The 13,551-nt window shown below is 45.6% G+C and overlaps 1 protein-coding gene and 1 long non-coding RNA gene across 5 annotated transcripts in view; one reads left to right on the forward strand and one right to left on the reverse strand.

Moving 5' to 3' along the window:
- The window catches only part of slc26a5 (solute carrier family 26 member 5), a 12,578-nt gene extending 2,341 nt beyond the window's left edge, over positions 1-10,237 (reverse strand). For 2 of the 4 annotated variants that reach the window (XM_078101090.1, XM_040172809.2), the window contains exons 1-15: positions 10,008-10,237; positions 9,004-9,268; positions 8,045-8,184; positions 7,732-7,842; positions 5,293-5,474; positions 4,865-5,029; positions 4,548-4,783; positions 4,184-4,331; positions 3,607-3,720; positions 3,414-3,491; positions 3,128-3,223; positions 2,217-2,323; positions 2,040-2,109; positions 1,863-1,955; positions 573-677 (exon numbers count right to left, since the gene is read on the reverse strand). In XM_078101090.1, the coding sequence (XP_077957216.1) occupies positions 573-677; positions 1,863-1,955; positions 2,040-2,109; positions 2,217-2,323; positions 3,128-3,223; positions 3,414-3,491; positions 3,607-3,720; positions 4,184-4,331; positions 4,548-4,783; positions 4,865-5,029; positions 5,293-5,474; positions 7,732-7,842; positions 8,045-8,184; positions 9,004-9,212 (1,854 nt within the window). In that variant the 5' untranslated portion in view covers positions 9,213-9,268; positions 10,008-10,237. Of the gene's footprint in view, positions 1-572; positions 678-1,862; positions 1,956-2,039; positions 2,110-2,216; positions 2,324-3,127; positions 3,224-3,413; positions 3,492-3,606; positions 3,721-4,183; positions 4,332-4,547; positions 4,784-4,864; positions 5,030-5,292; positions 5,475-7,731; positions 7,843-8,044; positions 8,185-9,003; positions 9,272-10,007 lie in introns of all 4 variants that reach the window. The other 2 variants (XM_078101089.1, XM_040172810.2) reach the window with 2 other exon arrangements.
- A 608-nt stretch (positions 10,238-10,845) lies between these two features.
- Positions 10,846-13,551, forward strand: LOC144406183 (uncharacterized). Its single transcript, XR_013467383.1, has 2 exons — positions 10,846-10,917; positions 12,369-13,551. It is a non-coding gene; the product is annotated as an uncharacterized LOC144406183 (long non-coding RNA).

The raw sequence follows: 13,551 nt of genomic DNA on the forward strand, positions 1-13,551 counted from the left end.
TTAGAGTCTTCTTAATTTAGTGACTTATTGTCCATTTAGAGCACGGTATGCTCTAGGGCGGGGCTACAGTGATTGACAGGTGCTTTATACTGTGTGGGAGTTGTTGGTGTTTTTTCGTCTTAAAGCTTTAAGCTTTTTCAGTTATTAAAAGATAATAGTCACGGTGACGACGTGGACTTCTTGTATACAGTCAAGGCTTTAAAAGGGTTATTTTATGATGAAGATTCATTTTTTCCTTAGAACAAAACGGGAGTAAATTAGCAACATTAACATTTTTTATATTTGATGGGCTCGCTAGTTTCAGGTTGACTTGTGTGTCTTTCTTTTAAATAGCACTGTGGGGAAGTTCTACACGCTCTTTAAAATGACCGTTAGAGGGAAAAATGACCTTCATGATTTGACAGTTTTCAGTCCGTGAGAATCCCAAAGGCAGTAGTAGCTGCCTTCATGCAGCAGGCTGCCAAACTGGTTCTTCAGTCCCTCCAAGATCATAAACCAACAACACGGCAAATATGCAGCATGCCGGCTGTGTACAGAAGCCGCAGGGAAAAGGAACGGGAAGCAGCACTCACCGTGCCGCACAACTTCAAGGAAGGGTTCTTGGTGCTCTTTGCCTTCTCCATCACCTTCTTCTGCGTTTTCCGTGCAGCTTGCAGGGCCTCCGGGTCCACTCCTGTCTGCAGAGACATCATCAAAATCCTCTTAGTGGTTTGCCGAAAAACCTTGGCCGTGCACTTGGCACAATGACTGATGCCCCCCACACCTCCTAAGTAAATCTAATAACGTGTACATTGAGGACACCATCTGCCCTCACAGAAAGAGTAATGTGATCAGGCTTTAATCTAATGCATAATGTGCTCGGTGACAATAAACGGCTGCGCTTCCTGCTATTCTTCACCAGCAACTCCCTGCTCCAGCTTCATTGTTGCCACCCTCATCGTTCCTGGCAGAGTCCCCATAAGTCTAAGAAAGAACTAATCTCATTGCTGATGCTTTACTTCTGTAAGTCATAGAGGCATCAGAATCACGATGAGACGCTTGAAAGTCCCTCACAGTAACTTTCAACCTGGCAACATGTTCCTGAATCCAGATCAATTGCAGTCCTGCTCTCGATACCTGGGCTCCATTATTCAGACGTGACCCCTCCCGCCCCCCCTCATTTGAGGCCAACAGGCTAATATCAGGCTAAAATTACTGGGTTGGCCTAGTCCTATGTTATTGGGAATAACTCTTCATTATGAACAATTACAACAGATAATTGTCATAGTTAGATATAACACTTGTTTAACACAAGATTAGTTCATTGGTGGGTTCCACCCTAAAAGGTCTTGGTCCTAACCCTATTAAAAAGGATTTGAGTGTACACTCGGTTTAGGTGGCTAAAATATGTGGCTTTGTTGCCAAAACGGGTCTCGGCCAGCTTCTCTAATCTCCGTACTACACGGACTATGGAGAAGGAGCTAAAACAAACCAATCGCCCAAACTATCCCTTTAAAAGGACTCGTTGCCCTGGCAGCAGCTTCCAAAGCCAAATATCCAGACTCATGTTCCGTTGTGTGCATTGGTTCTCCACATATAAAGAACAGGAGCCTGATGTGAGGTCCTTTAGCATTCCGTCTTCCTTTCTCCACCTCTCTTTGTGGGCTCATGTTGCATCGGTTTGCTCACATTTAAATAAAAAGGAAATCTGCGAGCCACCGAATTGTTTCTCTCTTGGTATCGTCGGTAGTGACGACCTACGCAGCTACTGCTTTTGCCAATTGCAGAGTTCATGGCACCTTAAACCGTGTAATAAAACCCCTTCCATTCCACTGAGACGCGTTAGCAATATTCTACGTAAATAAACATACAGCTATGATTACCTTCTGTTTGAGGGCGCTCACGTAAAGGTCACTGTTGACAAAGTAGACCGAGGCATTGGAGTAGAAAATCTTAATCCCCTCGTATTCAGCCGCCTGGGAACAAAACACAGACCACAGGGTCTCAGAGTTCTGACCAGCAGACCTGCTGGGAAATGTTGGGCCCTCGTTCAGACCCACCTCTTCATACTCATCCACATCACAGTACAATCCCGTCCCGGGAACATGGCCCAGAATGGCACTCTTCGGGCTGGAAGAGACACAGAGAAAGGTGAGACACGTCTGTGTGGCATCGAGTGTGTTCCGTGAATGTAGCTCAGAAGAATGTTATGGTAACAGAAAGATGTCCATCAGCACCTCTGTGTTCTGTAGATGACTGATAGTATGGCGAAGGAGATGGCCACCAGCAAGCCGTAGTCGAGGCCCAACAGCACCGACGCCACAAAGGCCACCAGCCAGATGGCCTGAGAGGGGAACAGGACGACGGGAAGCTCAACAGCACAGCAGCAGATACTTTTATCCTAAGATTTATTTTAAAGTCAGATGATTGGAAATCTACTTCCACGACATGGTTGACTCCTTTTTCCAGCTCCCCGTGACATTAAACAGTAAAATAGATACATTGTAGTCTTCAGTAGGGGGGTTGAGGACAAACGTACAGGCTTGTTAAGGTGATTCATTTATGTATTACATTCTCTGTTCCTCTGACCTAACGGAGTGTGGGAATAGGAGTGCAATCCTCCCCATGTTTCTATTGCCATGTTATCAACGAATCTGAGAGGGACACATAATGTCTTATTTTTCAGATGCACTGCGCCTCTGGAAAGCAAGACCATATTTCGAGAATGGCAGAAAAGAGCAAATACATATTGAATATATTGCTGGTAGCAGGTAACAGGTCTCTCTTCATGGGACATTACAACCTATGACCTTATGCTGATCATGCAATGTCACTCTGGAAAAACTGGTTGGACTGTCAAGACTATTTGGGAAAATCTATCACTTTATGCCAAAGAGAAGATATTACGCTACTGGATCTGTTGTGTTTGTCACACGTTTTTAAATGGAGAATTTCAGACGGTGTACAACATGCATACGATGTTTGAATGGTGTCTGATGCGGAGTGCCAACAAACTGCTTTATAAAAGGCACACATAAGAGAGTACAAAAGCAATCTAATTCCCTATGCCGGGCCAGGACGTCTGTAGTTTATTGTGTCCTGATGTTCCTGGTGCTCACTTCACTTGCATTCGATCTGACAGACTCACCAGTTCAATTTTGCTGGTCCTCCACAGCGCAGGAATGTCTGCAAACTGTTTGAACATGCCCAACAGGTTCACCATGATGATAGCAGCCAGGGCAGTCTGGTAAACCGAAAAGACCAGAGAACAAAGAACGCAGAGACACATTAGAAAACAATTTACTGACTAGTGTTTGTGACTTAGATTCTGTGTCGATGGAGCCATCAGCCGCTGTTTGTTTAACAGGTAAGGCGGCTCCACCGGCGGCGACCCAGACAGGAAGCCGCGCCTCATCAGCGGCGGCTTTACCCACCTGAGGGAGCGGCCGGAAGACGAAGCCAATGGCCACCACCACGAGCAGCACCATGAGAGACGCCAGCAGTCCCGCGATCTGAGCACACAAAGAGCTGGCGAGTACTGTGTCAACATTGTCTCACTCTAAACACGTTTTAACAACAGCAATTTAGTCGGGCGAGATAGTGTAATCACTACTGCAAATGTGCTACCTGGGTTTTTCCCCCAGTGCTCTCCTGCACCAGGCTCCTCGACATGGAGCAAGTGATGGCGAAGGTTTGGAAGAACGAGCTGATGAAGTTACACAGGCCGAGGGCGATGAGCTCCTGACAGCACAACACAAAGGTTTCATCCCAAAACATTCAAAGAAATTCATTGGAGGGAAAAAAAGGTGTCGTGTAGCTTTTGAGACACCAATTAGAGGACTAAACTTTAGCGGTAGAGACACACAAAATCCGTTGATGTGAAGATGACGGATGCTATTCATCTTCTGTGGAGAGCAAGAGAGACGGCTGTGTTCATGCAGGCAAATCTAAAATTTGCATTATTATTGAACCATCGCGAGGCAGACTCGAGAAATTCTGATCAAGCGACCCATTTCTGGCCTCAAATGTTGTCAGAAACACATTTTTGGGTAATGCTTAGCTGCCATGTTGGAAACAATCAAGCTGAAACCAAGAGTGGCGGACCTGCGGGGGCAAACCGCCCCGTCTGTCGTGCCTCTCCACCCAGAGTGCATGTGAGAGCACGGATTGTCATGGAAGGGTGCTTCACCTAGTCGGGACTCACCTGGTTACCATCCACGCTGTAACCGTGCTTCAGGGCAAAGGTCTTGGCAAGTGAGATGCCCATAGAGAACCCTACAATCGCTACGGCGAAGGAGTCTGTGACCAAACTGGGGAGCAGAGAGAACTCTGGGGCAGCAGGAGGGAGAAGCCTGCGAACACACAAGATAACACTTATCCTGCTGTGTAAACATCTGCATGGTTTGATGTCGTGACGGCTCCCTTTTTGGCATGTTATGTGTTGAAGAGCCTCAAACTACAAAATCAATACAATTAACATAAGACACGTATCTATTAAAGTTCTTTGGTAAACTTCCATGGCTGAAAAAACATTGTGTAAAATCAGAAATGGGAAAGCAACAACCTACCCGGTCGGTATCTTCCCGACCACTTCCACTTTGTAGACTTCTGATAAGGACAGTCCATATGAGACGCCGGTTGACACGATGACCACAATGATCTCTCCGGGAATGGGGATGGGCAGCTTCTTCTTGAAGCGCTCGTTGAGGTCTTTGACCGCATACAGGAAGACGATGCACACCAGGCCCATGATGACCGTGGGCACGTTGGTGCTGGCGATGTGACTGAGTACCGCCGTGACGCTCTGCGGGCAAGCGCACAACCATTTATGATCCCTGCAGTCATTGCGAACGCACAACTGGACCACAGCTAAATAAAAACGTACATAAATGGCGGAGAGGGGCCCACTGAAGCGCTGCGTTTTCACCCCCAGCAGGTACTTCAGCTGAGAGACGACCACGTGCACCGCTGCAGCTGTGGTGAAGCCTCGCACCAGGGGCTCTGTGAGGTAGATCGCCACAAAGCCGAACCTGAGAAGCCCTAAAGCAAGCTGAAAAATAGGAAAGGGGATAAGAACAAGCCACATAGGGAGGATAAACGAAAAACATGAAATCAAGGTGTTGCTACGCCAACAGGGACTCACAGACACCCTGCCGCTTCGGGTCAACATGGATTTCTTAGCGTGAGAAAATCTCAGCGAGCTGTATCAATTTACTGGGATGTTTTAACCAAATAAAAGTTTCCATGTGTGTGTGTGTGTGTGTGTGGGGGGGGGTGAAATCAACGGCAGCCTCTTCTGTTTTCCAGGCTCACCTGGATGATTCCCACCAGGGTGGTGAGCACAACGGCAACTTGCACCCTGCGGGCGTCCCGGGCCTCCACGTCCAGGACGGCGGAGACGTTGGATCCGTTGGCAGGCAGGACGTAGAACATGGAGTCTGGGGCCTCCCTCACCGCAACGGCCCCAATCATCAGACTTATCACTGCAAAGGTTCCTGCAGATCGCACAAACAGAGCAGAGCACACTTCACCTTCCCAGGCATGCTTCGGTTCATGACTATGATATGCACGTAACTGTGGATTGAGGAAGTATCCCTTTGAAAAGGCCGTCTTTCCCACCACTTGAACACGATGCCCCAGGAGAAATTGCGAAAAAAGGTGGACGTTCGACACTACAAAACAAGGATGCCATGCTGACATTGGAAACGGTTTCTTTTCCCACAGTCCAGTGCAGAGAGAGTACTCAGCAGGAAGGAACAAACACAGTAACACGCACGAGACCTTTTACTCAAACACGCACATTAACTATTGTGTTGTAATTATTTCTTTGTATTAAGTGTAACTGGGTCAGGACTTGGTCAGTGGCCCAGGTACACAGTCTCTTCAGTGTCAGTCAATAGAGGGAAAACAAAGAGGGAGGAGCAACCGCTAACCAAACATTGGCTTGTAAGAGTTATGTGTTCACATGGAATCAGGCATAAACCAGCAGAGAACAAAGGCAGCGCCTAATGGTGCCGCCACAAAAGGCTGTTTTTAGATGTCAATATAATTGTTTAGCTTGCGATACTAGAATAATTGCATGAAATAGTTAACACTAAATCATTCGGTTTAATATATCCATATTGCCTCACCATCGCAACATGTCATCGCCTTGCCAGTCAGAGGATCCTGTCCAGTGTGACTGCGGGGTGATGCCCTTTAGAGGTGTGTGTGTGTGTGTGTGTGTGTGTGTGTGTGTGTGTGTGTGTGTGTGTGTGTGTGTGTGTGAGAGAGAGAGAGAGATGGCTGTCTTTCCCAGCATTTGAACAGCCGCCCAGTTATTCCCTCTCACTCTCTACCCAGTTAAAGGAGCAACCTCCTTTTAATGCTCAAAGAAGTTGGACGGGTGGCATGTTGGGAATGACTTCCTATGCTTCCCATGAGCTGTGCTCATTAGGTTCATACCCGGACCTGAGATCCAGGAGGAGGAGGGGGCGGGAGGGGGGGGGGGGGAAGAGTGGAAAGCAACCTGACTGAGTACATCAACAGCCTCCATTTAGAACACGAAACAAAACGGCACAGGATGTCGACGCCACACGAAAAAAAACCTTCCCTATAAAAAGGTTGTGCCACAACAATGTTGATCTTTTTCTGAAGTGGTGACAGATGTACAATTCAAGAAATGAATTCTTCTAAAAGCACTGCACCAAAGGCTGGCCAAGTTACGCACAGTGCTGGAGTCAGAGGGACACTCTGGGTTACGGGAATTTGCATAGTCCAAACCTTTAACCTTAACCTTTCCGGAAAACAACGGAAAAAAAACGTTTGAGCGCTTCACCCAAAGTTAAACGTGTTTGCATTACATTCACCAGGCACAGTTTATTATTGTCCAAAGGGCTTTCTACTTGTATCGTTAGGGTTAAAAATTGAATGTGTAATGTTACTTTTCCAAAATAAGTAAGCTGCCAATCCAGGCCGGGTAAGGTAATGCCCGTCTGATCTTCCGTTCCTCCTTAGCACACTTGCAGGTGCTTCTACACGGTAATCCAAGAACAATAAGTGTTCTATACTTTCACATCTTTAGCTTTCATTTGTATATGGAACAATGAAGCGCATCTCCAAAAAGCCCTTTCATTGAACACGACAGTTTAGAACATTCAAAAGGTCATCAGGAGACATCGCTGTTACCCAACAGCGATGTCTCCTGATGACCTTTGGCACCATCGCTGTTGTAACTTAATAAGCTCACCGGGCCACAACTCATCACGCCTAGACGCAGCAGCCGCCACTGCAGCCGGAAAAAATTGGCCTCAGTTGACCTGTCGTTCCTTAAAGAAAATGTCACCAGGAGGATTATTAAGAATTTGTGATTGAAATGAAAAACTGTAGATTTCATCACTGTTCAGCCTAAAGCTTACATTACTCATGTAAAACTAAAATGGACAAGGTTCTGCGTGATAGAACACAAACAGGGAGATAATGGTGAGAGAAGACGTTGCTTTATATGAAGCTGCCTTTTCTAAAGTTCCATTCATGAAAACCTGTAGCTGCCATCAAAACGCTGCATGAGGCCGTGTTTCCTCTGAGAAAGTTTCACTGTCATTACTGTAAGCTGTATGAGAACAGAAAGCTTCACACAGTTGACAACAGTAATTAAGGCGGTGATCAGCAACAATAACGAAAACCTTTGACACACAAGAACACACACAGAGATGCAATAAAGAAAGGGAACAGACCCAAAAGTAAGAGACGTTTAAGAAGTTTATTTCTCACCGACGGAGATGTGTCTGGACGTGCCAAAGAAGGTGTAGAGCAGGACGGGGTAGAATGAGGAGTACAGACCGTAAACTGGGGGCACAGCGGCCAGCATGGCATAGGCTAGACCTGTGGAGCAGATAAACAAAGTCAGCAGTCCCGGGAGACGAGTGCTCAGAGCTGCAGAGAGAACACAACAAAGACAGCGGGAAGCTGAAGCCGCCGGCGCGACAGCTTCACTGGTCTCAGTCAGAGATTTATTAGGTCAACTGGGGAGATGTACTCCGTTCTCCCAAATCAGACATTAGAAATGAATGTTTAGGCGACTGACCTTGAGGGAGCTGCACAACTCCCGTGCTGAGACCAGACACCACGTCCGAAAACAGGTACTGCTTGACTGGATACGACGGCAGCCATGTTAGAATAGGCAGAAAGGTCAAAGCTGCCGCCTTGGCCCTCTTTGATGAACAGCTGTACAGACGGAGAGAAGCGGATTCATTCAGAAGTTTGTACGTAATTATTATATTATAATAGGGGCAGATGAAATCCAGAATTGGGGTGTACCTTATTGAGCCATAATGTACCGTGCAGTCTTACGTTGACCACTGAGCGTTCCATATCAGTGCGCACTCAAAATAACAGTTTGATTTTGCGCGATTAAAAGTGGTCATTTCGTTTTTTAGTTTGGTGGCGATCAGACCGGAAACGCTGCAAATGACAAATGTTTTGGTCGATGCAAGCTTTCGCAACCGATTTAGGGAACCTTTTAGCTGAAGACAACAGTTCAGGTGGACGTCATGAACAATGTGAATGAATGAGACCTGGGATGATGGAGGCCAACACACGTGATGTTCTCAATGCTGTTTGTCTGTTGCATAGCAAGAGACACACGTACGGGGACCATTTGCTCTCTAGGCTACTGAAATGCAATACACAACGTTTGGTGGCTACAACTAGTCTATGCTGAAAGACTTACTATTAATAATGTCGCTGGTAACCGGATTATAAAGGCAATAAGGTACTTGATTCAGTACTTTATTGTCATTAACGTTACAGTTTAAGGGTTTCCTAACCACACCCTTGAACAGTAACATTATTGACGATAAAGCACAGCATCTCGTACCTTACTGCTTAAATAAAACAGACTTTGAAAAGGAAAATTAACATTTCCAGCTAAAGAAAGTTTTTTGGAGTCCCTTTAACCCGCCAATGAGTTACATAAACAGAAATATATAGACTTGACACACTGATTTTGCTTGAGAGGACGAATCCAGCTGATCATAAACTCACCGGAGCTGCTGTGCCAGCCTCTGTCCGAGGGTGGTGGAGTTGTCCTTGCGATTGAGAAGCTGCGAGCTGATGAAGGCCTCATCGTAGACGGGGCGCTCTATCCGGTAAAGCGGCTGGGATTCGGCCTCCTCTCCAGCTCCAGCTTCTTCCTGCTGCATCGCTGATGCGGCCACAGCCTCCGTCTCTGTGCTGTTGCTTATCTCTCCCATTTGATCCCGTCCCTCATTGCTCTGGCAAGCACAGCGGTCTGGTCAGCACGTCCTGCCTGCTAAAAAGAATAGGAGAAAGCCAGATCGTTGTTACAACACTCCCAACATTTGAGTCACTGCAGGCGATCACCAGAGTGGGCGGGATGGTGGCAACCCGGGTGTGAGGGCGTGCACGTTTGAGCCGATAAGGGAGGCAGTTGGACATGCACGGCCACCACCTTTCAGTGAATGCTTTATCAGATTTTTAGCAAACAATTGTATTTGTAATTGCAGTTTACAGTGAGTTCAGGTGGAGGGAGGACATTTCGATCCAAAATCAGCAATGTGCTCGTATCTCGACATCTGCGGAATTTACAGAAGAGTTTGTACGCAAAGGAGGGCAGTTTGACTCAAATGTTCACAGGAATGAATGACTTTTCAGTTACAGAAACCCTGAAAGCCAGACGGTTCAGAGCCTAAAGTTTCTTCTCCTTTGCAGACATCGGGAAACATTTATTGCCAAAATGTGTCATACATACAAGGAATTTGACTTGTAGTTGGCAGTAGACAGTGTAACACTAGACAACAAGACACGTTCGCTAGGATTCCTTCACGTTAGCTAGCTAACGCGATGTTGATAATGGACTAATGGGGATTTTATACTTTGGAAATTTGAGAAAATGAAAAATGACGTGACAGCAGCGTTAACAAGTGTCTCACTGCGCTCGCCTCGCTGTGACAGGAGACCGGTTTGGGGTTTTTGGCGGGTGTCTCCACAGTTCAGAATTTAAGGTAACATAAAGATGCGTCTCATACCGCCACACTAAAGCTCCTGTCACGGGGCCGCCGGCTGAAGGACGATGCGAAGTCACCGATTAACTGAAGTTCGCCCAGAGAAACGTCCTTGGAGGAGAAGAGCCGCCGGAGGAAACCTGTTAAACACACAGATGGGGCTGTGCTGAGAGGATGACTTACTCTGAGCTGAAATCCGTTTTCATCTTCCGGTCGTCAGATGCGAGCGTTTATCTTGACGCATGCGCAGTCGCGCCGCACATTCCTCCTCTGATTACCAGTTCTTTGTTGCCAAATTCAGCTCACGTTAAGCTGTCGGTTACTAACTATTCACACGGAAAATTAATGTCAAAATTGTGCTTGGTTATGCATATGATTACTTAGTTGTCTTTATTCAACATGTTCCCATTCCCGATGGCCCTCTTAATTAAGAAAAAGGATGTGCAGTTTCATATTAAATACATGTTGGTCGTTTGTTTAATTACTATTTCTTATACAGACAACACAGTTTTTTGGACTGATGAATTGGGAAAGGATTTTGGCACCAAGCCCCCGTCCTTATTTATTTTATTCAGCTATGTAAGAGCATAATGATAGAAATTCTGATACATATTGGTCTTACTAATAATAATTAAGGCCTTGATCGGGAACAGAAAATAAACATACGTTGATAACTTTCAAAACAGTGGCCGTTGAGGGTGCAGTGTCCCTCTTGCTAGAGGGGGGCGGGCCGATGATGACAGGAGTCTGATTAGATCTGAAAAATAGAGCGAGTGAGAGGTCTGTCTCTTTCGGATCTCTGTTTATTTGGGGGCAGGAAGCTGGAGGATATAAGTAGGACCGCAGCGTCACGTCCTGACGTGTTGGTCACGGGGCTTCCTCGTTCTCTGAAAAAGAATAATGCATTTCCTCGCAGGTATCGAATAACAACAAAGTAAGGGTCCCCCCGCATATCTTATTCAATATAATATTGTAAACATCGAAAAGGTTGATAATGAAAATATGACAATTTATTCAAAACAAAAAATAAGTGAATTAAAATTATTTTTGGGTTGAATATCATTTTGATTTAGGAGGTTTTCCTGGCAAGGCCAGCCGGAAAGAGCCAGGACTAGGTAAGGAGATTCTAGCTCCACACTGGTCTGGGAACGCCCCAGGAGCCTCCCAGTCAAAGCTTGTAGACAGGAAGTTTGAGGTCCACTGCTAAAAAAGTGAAATAAAATTGATTTATATATATTCAATACAGCAGGAATAACATACACAGTTTTGGTTCAGCAGGCAGTGAACGTGGAGAGGAAAGCACTTGATAAGTCGTGGAACTGTTAGGAATATGAGATGTGGTTTGTTTGAGGATTTTCAGTCAGGATTTTGAGTGCATCATAGCACAGAAACAGCACTGGTGAAAATAACAAATAATCTTCTAATTGCTAATTGTACAAAGTGCTCATCTCTGTTGCTTGCTGGACCTCAGTGCCGCGTTTGACATCATTGATCGTTGTATCCTGTTGCAGAGACTAGAACATTTGATTTGGTATTAAAGGACCCGCAACCTGGTTGGTTTACGTCGTATTCATTGGATCGATCCCAGTTTGTGTTTGTGAATCCTCGATGACCACCAATGATCACAGAGTCCCACATGGTTCTGTGCTTGGACCGATTTTATTTACCCAGTATATGCTTCTGTTGGAAAAACTGCAATAATCTTCCACCTTAGTACGACAGAGAGTCTGTGCTCTTCCACATAGAGGCACATGGTGTTCTGGGTCATCTGATAATCAAGATGACTGTGCGTTGATGTCTATAATCTTTTGGTGCCAAAGATGATCGTCGGCCCTCTCCTATAAACATTCACATGTCATTAATGCACATCACTAATTCAGCTTCTTCTTTAGTTTTTGTCCGTTCTCGCATCGCAGGTTTCCATGGATCTGTCTGGACCGTTCCTGTCTCCTGTCGTGGCTTTGCTGACAACTGCTGCTGCTATTATCATTAATAATAATCACATTACTATTACTGGCTTCTTTCCTGAAGTCTTTGTGCTTTGACTCTCCACAGGTTTCTGTGATTGGTTTTTATGTCTGATGGTAGTTGTCTCTGCAGTGGTCCTGCCGTACATCTGGCTTACTACTCTCAATATTTGAATCATTTCTTTGAATCAAATTGAATCTATTGTACATCTGTTACGTTGTTGTCATGGTAGGGGCTTTGCTCCTCCCACTGATTGATCAGCACAGTTGGAATCCATTGACTAATCGGGCTCCAGGCTTTATATTCCCCAGCACTTCACTCCTCCGTTGCCACATCGTCAGTTCAGAAACCTAGAACTTATGCTACGGCTACAACTCCAATCCTTGCCTTGTGTTAACGTCTTTTTGTCTGCCTCAGCCTTTAGGTTCTCTGCCCCTCTGGAGTCCCTGCATGCAACCTGCCAAGTGGACTAAGCCTGCTCCAGCCTGCCGACCATTCCTCCAGCCAGCTCACATCCTCGCACCTCCTGGTTCTTGACAATGAAAACTATTGAAGCGTTTCTGCTTGTTGTTCTGCTCTTGGGTCCAGCACCACAATCAACATGACAGTTGTTTATTCTGCACACATGACATCCATTGCCCCTGTCCATCCCGGAAGAGGGATTCCTCCTCTGACGTTCTCTCAAAGGGGGATGTCGCATGTGAACCTCCGGCAACCTAGCATGCTGTCTTGGCTAGTGGATTGCCAGTGTTCAGCAAGTTAACTACCCGTTGAGTAGCTAGCTATAGGAAGAGGGAGATTGAGTCATTTTCTGTTCATGATAACCTTATCAAGTGGTGCTGTATGTTCTCAATGTCAACGTCATAATGATATATCAATTGCTGGCAGATAATATAGTTCACAGTTAGCCATGTTAACAGGTGTAAGCTGTTCAGCGTTCTGTTGTGTTCAAAAATGAAGAAACGCCGGACGGACAGAGGGCATCGCAGATCAAAAGGTTAAATCAAATGTATTTAATAAAGGAGATTGTGGCGTTGTGGTAAAAAGAACATCTCAGCTGAGGAGCCGCTGGTCTCAGCAACCAACAGGCCCCAGGTCAGTCCTTTGACCATCCCTAGTGCCCGTCTGTCGCCTCCACCAGCGAACTCGAGAACAATGGTTCCTACAGGTATTTATAACAACGCTTAAAGGTGTGAAAGTTAGTGTCCACTCCTCTGGGAGTGGTCTTCTGGTGAGTTCAATGTAACTCGGATTTCGGATGATCCTTAGTCAATATCAGTTGTTGTTCAAGTATTACATGCATGCATTCCAGTTGATTACATTACATCAAATACAATCATAACTGTACATTGGTATTATTCTATTACAGTTGCAGAATTACAGTGGTTTTACAATATTGTCATTGCTTTATTGATTACACAGTTTCAGAATCATGGCTGTATTCTGTTGTACACTATATGCATTTTATTATTTTTATGAACCTGGTCGTCAGTTTGTTTCTAATATCCTACAGTTCCTTGCATGAATAACCAGCCCGAATATACTTGCGGAGGAATAAAACACAGTGGGACATCAGTTCTGCTCACACAATGATCCAAAA

Source organism: Gasterosteus aculeatus, chromosome 4, assembly GCF_964276395.1.
Source record: "Gasterosteus aculeatus chromosome 4, fGasAcu3.hap1.1, whole genome shotgun sequence".
In the NCBI taxonomy this organism is placed as follows: domain Eukaryota; kingdom Metazoa; phylum Chordata; class Actinopteri; order Perciformes; family Gasterosteidae; genus Gasterosteus; species Gasterosteus aculeatus.